Genomic DNA, 8,486 nt, shown 5'->3' on the forward strand with positions numbered 1-8,486 from the left:
GCCTCGTGGGCTTTGTCAAGGTCCAATTCATGCCAGGTTAGCAGTTTCTCCCGAATGGTATTCGACTGCAGTCCGGTTATCAAGAAATTCCGAACTGCTTCGTTTGCATTTTCCATAGCAGATACTGCTTTGAATTCACAGTGTTTAGCAAGTGACTTCAGTTTTTTATTGAACTGGTCGACATCTTGACCAGGTTTTTCTCTGTATGTAGCTAGAAGATGGCGTGCATACGCGATATTTTTCGGGCGAATGTAAAGTTTTTCCAGCAAGGTTATCGCAGAATCATAGTCGCTACATTTTGCAATGAAGTCATACACTGTATGGTCAGTGTGACGTATGAGAGTTTCCAATTTATTTAGACCTTCAGGTTTGATTGAGTCAATGTAAACTTTAAAGTTACGGAACCAATGAGTCCGTCGTTTCATGCCATCTGATGAGTGAGAATCAGCATCAAAAATAGTGGGTCGGAGAATATGATCCATTTCTTTTTTAGTTGTTACGAGAGTCGAGTAGTTCCAGGACGAGTTCGGAAGGAAGACAGTATAGAAGGGTGTAACGTACGCCTTAATCTTCTAATAACGGCAGTGAGCTGAAAATATGGTGAGAATTGCGAGTTAATGATCTATGCAAAGGTATGGTTTATATAGTCATGACAACTGAGCTATTCGGAGCTCGATAATATTACACTATAGTGTTATAGCCGCCAAGCGAGACAAATGGCACTTTATCTCTTGATACGGAATACCAGGTAATGGCAAGTTGGATTAATGCAGCCATCATGGTCCATGTTGAAGACTTGGTATATCGGCAGGTTCTAAATTTCAACCAGAATATCGGTCTTATTGCTCACTAGTTTCAGGGAGTTAATTCTAATGTACACCAAGGTGATTCTTATGCATAATTTGCATTTCTGGAACCAAAATGAACACGGTTTCGCTCTAAAAGTATGACATCTATTTGGGTGTTTGTTAGTAACCATTTCACCCGGGCATTTGGGCGCTAGCTGGTCTCTAATTACCGCACCAGTTAGCAGTGCTCTCCCTCTTGAGCATCCACTTGTGCGTTCAGCTGTAGCACCCTTTCGGTGCCTAGCTGCCATGCCACCCGCAGGAAGCACGAGGGCTGGGATACTGCCAGGTTACCCAAGCCTAGACAGGGGAAGTCGAGTGGCGGAGGTCGGATTCGAACCACGGACCTTCTGGTCAGTAAATTCGCGCTCTAACCACTTGGGCCATCTCGCATCCACTTGTAGTAAGTTTTAGTTCGGTTCAAAATCCGGTTTTGACGGATCACTTCCTTAGTCCTTACAATGACCAACTATCCACTCATTTTTGAGCCCCTTCACCCACAAGGACCGATACAGCATGATATGAAGGGCTTACGGATCTTTTTTAAGTAGAGAAATCGTGCCCACCATATACGTGTAGAATGACGGCTTGCACGAGCAGCAGGGTGATAACCCTGAACAAAAAGGGCGTGCCAATACAATACCACAGCATTGGTTACACGGCGTGCCAATACAATACCACAGCATTGGTGACTTCATATCAACCCTCGCTGGTGCTGGTATCAGCCCCTAACTTTAACCCAGGAGCTATCCCAAGTCAATACTAGGGTTGCGTGCAACTATGTTGACGCAGTCGTGGTTTATCTACTTACGCAGAGGTGTTGCGCAAATCTGTGAGCACTCGGAACCAGGGTTCTAGATCGAACTAACCCTAACACGGTGAGTTTAGTGTTACGTGATTCCTTGGACCGTTCCTAATAAGGTAGCCATTCATCTACGGCTTAATTTGGGGGGAGACTCGGGAACCGGACATACCTGAGAATTTCTGGGTCCAAGTTTTTTGCATTGTAATTACATGAAATGGGTTTGATCATTCTTTGTGCAGCTGATTGCTCTAGTTTTTGCGTTGATATGACTGCCAGCTGGTGTTCATTCTCTTACACTGTTAGACTACGTAAATCTGTTCGAACATTCGGGAATTGGTATCCTTGCCACCTTCACTCGAATACGTCCATTTTCGTTTTGATTCCTAGGATTTTATCGATTCCCGCTTTTGTTTAATTTGTATGCCAATTTTTATTTATTTTCCCGACAGGAAGTCGCCGTTAAAATGGAGAACATGTACGCCAAGCATCCACAGCTACAATTCGAGCATAAGGTTTATCGTATGCTCGCCGGCGCGATTGGAATTCCTCAAGCCAAGTGAGCGCATTTGTGCTAGTTACTCACGTCCTAGATGGTATGGTTCCGTCCGGACATACTGGGTCTTGGTAATGGACTTGCTTGGCCCTAGTTTGGAGGATTTGTTCACCTTCTGCTGCCGGCGCTTTACCATGAAGACCGTTTTGATGCTTGCGGATCAAATGCTTGCTCGTATAGAGCATGTTCACAACAAAAACCTCATACATCGTGATATTAAACCAGATAACTTTCTCATGGGCATTGGCCGTCACTGTAACAAGGTTTATATAATCGACTTTGGGCTCGCTAAACGATTCCGCGATGCTCGTTCCGGTCGACACATTGGATATAGGTTTGTTGTTCCTCGTTGGGTGGCATTTTCTTCATAGGGAAGATAAAAACCTCACCGGTACAGCTCGCTACGCGAGCATTAATGCCCACCTTGGGATCGAACAATCTCGGCGGGATGACCTGGAATCACTTGGTTACGTCTTGATGTATTTTAACCGTGGCTCTCTTCCTTGGCAAGGATTACGGGTGAGTCCATGGCTTTCCATACACTCCTATTTCTATTATCACATTGCTTTACGACCATCGTGATTTTATGCTCTTCTATGTTCACTCCCTGGTTATTGCAACTAGGCTCACTTCAGATGTGATAAAAATGGACAAAGTTAGATAACAGAGATTACGAAATGTTTTTGGCGCTGCCAATTCCACTCACCTATGGGGATGGGGACCGCGTGATCCCCTTTGCGCCTTGTTGGATATAATGCAAGATATGGCTACTAATCAATGTCTATGGCATTCGTGCTGACGGTTTCTCTCCAGGTTGCCTGAATGAGTGTCTTTAGGTATAGATACCTGGGAATGATTGTAGTAAGGTACCGATAAGCCCCTTCCTTGTTCACCTTTTTTCTTCACAATAAGGCTTTTAAATAGATCAGGATTATATGGCAGCGAAGCATCAGTGTTGAATAGTCATTTCATGCTGCCCATGGTGATGATGATAGATGACCGCCCATCTTGTTGCTGTAAGCTAACCGTGACAGTGTCTAAGGTTTGAATTTCGATCATAATAATCAAGGACTACACGTGCTCTGTTGAGCATATCGTCGTACAAAATGGACCTGGTACTGTACTCCATTTTGTAAGCAGTGAGGCTATCTGTCAGTAGAAAACTGGGAACTGAGTCACCTACAGAATACAGGCTTTCGGTACTCAAATGTTTGATGTTCTTCACTAGAAACAGGCGAATTAGGCATCTTTTGTTCGAAACGTTGTTTAGCACTTACTATCTTCTAGTACCCTATTCCGTTTCTATTCACAACTGGAAGAACGTACTAAGATTTGGTGAGAAGGCACCACGGGGAATGGTGCCTTCTGTATAACTGTAGCTGACGGGTCCCTTCATGGGACCACCGTGAAAGCGATTGCACGCCTGGTTGTAACTGACAGAGAACGGTGCTTTTGTCCTTCCTGGCCAGGATTTTTCTACGGAGTCTTTGTATCTAAACCCAGTAACCCTGAAACTGTGGTCAGATACCTGGTCGCTGCGCGCTGAGGACCATCTATGCCTTCGGAGCATTGCTCAAGTCTTGCTTGAACATCAGATCAGTAATGCTGATGTAGTCGAATGGTTTTCGGAAGAAATAACCCCCACGATAGATGAATCGATCACATTCTACAGGTTGATCTGGCCACGTTCGCCGTATACCAGTCGAGCGACTTTCTCGGAAGGCTCTTTTCTCAGAACCACGTGAAGGGTTGAAGCGAGCCAGGGGAGGTCAAACAATGACTTGGCAGTGGAGTATGACAGTCATTAGCAAACTCAGCTGCGCTGGTGATTGCGGTCCTCTGGAATGGGGACCCCGAGAAGGGACACATCAATGGTTGGAGACATTGTCAGACATAGCCCCAATGGCGCTCGTATATCCACACTACTGTCTCCAATGCGTAGCTCTCCTCCCAATCTCCCCAATGAAAAGCTGCTGACACCCTTGTGTTTACACCTCAGTTATATCAGCTACCGCCTCCAATGTACAGCTATCTACCTCACCTCCCCAAATCATCGGTGAGCGAAACTGTGGCAGCTCAAACCTTTGTACCTTAAGTACGCGGTTGTTACAGCTGCTGCTGCTGATGGTCCTGTCATTCCGTTGAGTGGAAGTGTCTGTGCTTGGCGAGATGCCTTTGGTTCATTTCGAAAGTTTGGAATAATTACGAGGTTTGCAGCCTCTTGTTTGCCGTGTCTGGTTATGCCCCAGTGGGATGGTTCTAAACCTTTTCTAGGTGATCTTTGCAAATGGGTGACCGGTGGGATTTCGCTCGGGTTGAGGCTGCAGGGATCACACCACCATACGCCATAGGCATAAGTGTGAATTATGTTGCCACGGGGTGGATAAGGTGTACTGAATGATGAGGCTAGTCAAGGAAGTTGACACTTGGTGACTTGCCGCATGACGTAGGGTTCAGTTTGTTTTATTTCTATGTCACTGCTGTGGTTGCTCACAATACTCATGGACACATCCTGTTGGTGGATTTTGAGCAACAACGCAGCAACCCTTCGGCCGGAGAAACTAACTTGTGTGTCGTTTGTGCCAGAGATTTTTCGGTGTAGAACCATGCTGCCGTTATCACAAGTGCCACTGTGGTGGGAATGAACTTAGACTTTGTTGACCTGTGATGCAGCTCTATCATGACTGCTAGACCGCTGGCATGTCGTGTCGGGGCCGGCAACTGGGCAAAGTTTGGGGCATAAGCCGCGCTCGAAACTATAGGTATCTTTTGTCCTCTCATTTGGCTGCTGCTGGGCTCCCCAGGCGTTAGTTCAGCTAATGGGAGGAAGCCAAAACATCGCTGATTGGCCGTCGTTAACCGCATCAATATCCTCGATCTCAGTGGGTAAAAGTGACGTGGTGGTTGCACTGACATTTCTATATCCGCCTTTTTCGTTGTGATCATCCTCAGAGCACAATCCTGGTTGACTAAATCTGACACGTTCGATCCCGTAATTCCTTTCAATGAAAATGCCTACCTAGCGGTTTTTTAGCTCACCAAACTCTTTATCAGGTTAACCCAGTTTTGGGCGTGATTGCTCAGTAGTTAAAGCCCAGATTTATTGACCAGAAGGCCTGTGGTTCGAACCCGACCTCTGCATCTCAATTTCCTCTGTCTAGGCTTGGGCAACCTGGCAGTATCCAAGCCCTCGTGCTCTCTCCGGGTGACTTGTCAGCCAGGCACCAAAGGGGTATTACAGCTGAACAGTTATTATTATCATTATCCCTATATTAAACTGAGCTATATTCGGCGGCTCATCAACGCCAGTTGCACACTGTACGGGCGATTGCTTCGACTTGGTGTTCGTAGTCTGGTGTCAAATATACCAAGTTGGTGACTGAGTTCACGATGCCTGTCGGACATTTTGGTTTTGATTACAACTTCTGCCAACTGTAGCAGGTAGAATGAACGTACTCTTGATACATGGTTAATGTATCATAATTGAACTGAATTAAGCTTGTGCTAACTGTCGCATCAAAGCCGCGGCGTCACGTTTAGGAGCGTTTCATGCAGAACTTCCAAAGCCCTGCTGCACACCTCTGACATGCTGTGCTTCTACACCGCATGCCTGTACTAACGGAGATCATTTACTTAGCCCGACTGTATATTTTTCTCTTGCTGTTGGTGTGCCCCTGATTTGTACATTTTGTAGGAGCCAAATATTGTAGGGAATAGAATAAATCCATTATGCTAGAACAGCGAGAAAGCCAGGCATGTTGTCTTGCAGCTGTTCGATGTAATCAGTGGAAGTAGCTTGATCAAGCTTAACAGCTTATTTACTTTCCCTTTCAGGCTACGAATAAGCGTCAAAAATACGAAAAAATCAGCGAGAAAAAGATGTCCACATCCGTAGAGGTTTTGTGTAAGGGCTTTCCTCCAGAATTCGCAATGTATCTTAACTATTGCCGAGGTCTCCGTTTCGAGGAAAGTCCGGATTACATGTACTTGCGTCAGCTCTTCCGAATCCTCTTTCGCACAATGAGTCACCAGTTCGACTATGTGTTCGATTGGACAATGCTGAAACAACGGACCGCTGCGACTTCATCCTCAGCTACTGCGGATCCGAATTACGAAGATCCAAGTGCACAAACACGCCAACAAGCGGCGCTCCCAGAACCGAACGCAACCAACAAGGCAGAGGAGAGTGAGCAGAAGGAAGAGTCTGGGGGACAAGGGAATAGACGAAAGCTCTTTTAGATATTCAGACCCTACCTCACTTCACCCCATCAGCTGATTAGTGCACATGGTCACTCAATCGCTGTCGACTTCTTTCGCTGGGTTCTGTGGACGTTGTCACCTCGGCTGTCGATTCAATTTTGAATCCTCCTGTGCATAGTATGTTATTCCCGGGACGCATCCAAACCCCTTTCCATCGTCCTTGGCAAACGAATACGTTGTTTGATCGGTTAACCGTTTACGTCTTTCGTTTTTTTCCCAGCTACACCTGCCCCAAGTCTTGTCCTAATGCCGTGGCATTTCATATGTTTACGGCTGAGAAATTTGAATTAGCTTTCTGTGGGATTGACTATTTTGTATCGATTTCGACTACTCGCACTACGCCTATCCATACGTCCATCCGTACACCCTGTTGTTTGCGGATTTTTACGATTATGTACATATGCTGACTGAGTGAAGGGGTTAACACACCATACCACTATTACCATCCCAATGACCCGCACAATGCTAACCAGCTCCCTGCACTCTTTGGCCAAATGACTTTATGGAAGTGATCTTCTTTTGGTACCTATCACAACGGCCAGCCTCGGTTTGTTTTGGGGGTCATTTCTATAGTCCCAACATCTTTCTACACGCACTGGACTTACTCCCGTGTTCCGTTTTCGCTTCGACGTATTTTGATTTTGCGCACTAGTTCGCCAGTATATTGGCGTCGATTATCAGTCAATCGAATGCCACCAGCGGTGTCTCTAGTTTTTCACTTGGAGCGCTCAGCAACGTCATCAGTGTGATGGAATATGCCTGAATAATAGTGTCCCAACTGCTTCGCTGAATCCACCTTTTCAGTCTACCTTTAACTTGAACTCTGCCCTCTTTAGGACCAACCGGAGGTCTGGCATGATGCAGTACGCCGTGGTTTGATTGCATGTGCGTATGCTAATTGAACCACTGGTTTTCTCTTGATATTGTTTTGCCCATGCTCCGCACAGTACTCTGTGGTTTGTTATGATGTCGAACGCTAGGCAAAAGCTTGTAATCTTGACCTTCGCAAATGAGGGAAACTTCTTCACACAGCACATTGGCCGTCAGACAATATTTTGATGGCTTGTAAATTAAACTTTGAAGTTTTATCACTGCAGCTTTTTTGAACAAGTAATTTGTCTCTATAGTCGGATCATCGGGCCGGTTTATTCGGGGACAAGCACTCGATAGCCAACATTTTAATCACGACACCGAGGTCCTTACGTTGGGCTCTGTTTTTACCTTTCTCGTAAAAGGGCTTCCCAAAGGAAGATTAGGAGACTAGTTGTATTCAGACCAATGGTATGTTGGTGAGGACTTCACCTTATGGCACGAATGACATGTTAGTTCATTTTAACGGCACGTTCGTCCAGGATAAATAATCGATTTCGTAGGTGAATCTTCATGCTGATATCATGTTGGTCACAACAAAGAAAGGACATGATGGGGACCATAAATAGTTATGCAGTACGCTTGCTAGAATGGAGCACATCTGATCACACTAGGGAAGTTTTGTGTTAAATATTTGTGATGTACTACTCATAAGGTCAGCCCACGGTTCGCCCTTTTTGGGGCTCATCAGGTAGGTGCAGTCCCCGGGTTTCCGTCAACCTTATGTTCTACTTGAAACCAAATTGCATTGCACTGGCGAATATACACTCATTCGAGTGACACCTGGAACCCAGCTGAACCTCTCGTTTGTGATGTTTCCAGGCAACTGAATGTGCTGCACCAGGCCGCCTCATGTTTCAGTCGCTACGATGTTCTAGGTATCGCGATACATGTGAGTATTTGTGATGTACTACTCATAAGCTTTTTTTTACATATTTACATATTCATATATATTTATTTTTAATTTATTACGTTTGTTTATTTTTATTCATTCACTCATTCATTTTTTATTTTTATTCTATTCATTTATTATATATATTTATATATTTACATGTATCGCGATATCTCGAATGTCGTAGGGACTGAAACATGAGGCGACCTGGTGCAGCACATTCAGTTGCCTGGAGACATCACAAACGAGAGATCCAAC

General features: G+C 45.2%; 3 protein-coding genes across 3 annotated transcripts in view; 1 reads left to right on the plus strand and 2 right to left on the minus strand.

The window, feature by feature from the left end:
- Window positions 1-2,117: 2,117 nt before the first annotated feature.
- On the plus strand, window positions 2,118-7,571 carry T265_01937 (hypothetical protein; the record flags this gene model as incomplete). Its single annotated transcript, XM_009166075.1, has 4 exons — window positions 2,118-2,209; window positions 2,244-2,540; window positions 2,578-2,725; window positions 6,041-7,571. 4 exons carry the CDS (start codon window positions 2,118-2,120, stop codon window positions 6,443-6,445), a joined length of 942 nt encoding a protein of 313 aa, XP_009164339.1.
- On the minus strand, window positions 5,350-8,190 carry T265_01936 (hypothetical protein; the record flags this gene model as incomplete). The annotated part of the gene is made up of 2 exons (XM_009166074.1): window positions 5,350-5,473; window positions 8,069-8,190. The coding sequence occupies 2 exons, from the start codon at window positions 8,188-8,190 to the stop codon at window positions 5,350-5,352; spliced, it is 246 nt and encodes an 81-aa protein (XP_009164338.1).
- A 185-nt stretch (window positions 8,191-8,375) lies between these two features.
- T265_01938 (hypothetical protein) overlaps window positions 8,376-8,486 on the minus strand; it is a gene marked incomplete at both ends in the record, with an annotated part of 3,026 nt that continues 2,915 nt past the window's right edge. Inside the window, one exon of the mRNA XM_009166076.1 lies at window positions 8,376-8,457. Coding sequence (XP_009164340.1) covers window positions 8,376-8,457 — 82 coding nt within the window. The remainder of the gene's footprint in view (window positions 8,458-8,486) is intronic.

The sequence above is a fragment of the Opisthorchis viverrini genome (genome assembly GCF_000715545.1).
Source record: "Opisthorchis viverrini unplaced genomic scaffold opera_v5_22, whole genome shotgun sequence".
Taxonomy (NCBI): domain Eukaryota; kingdom Metazoa; phylum Platyhelminthes; class Trematoda; order Opisthorchiida; family Opisthorchiidae; genus Opisthorchis; species Opisthorchis viverrini.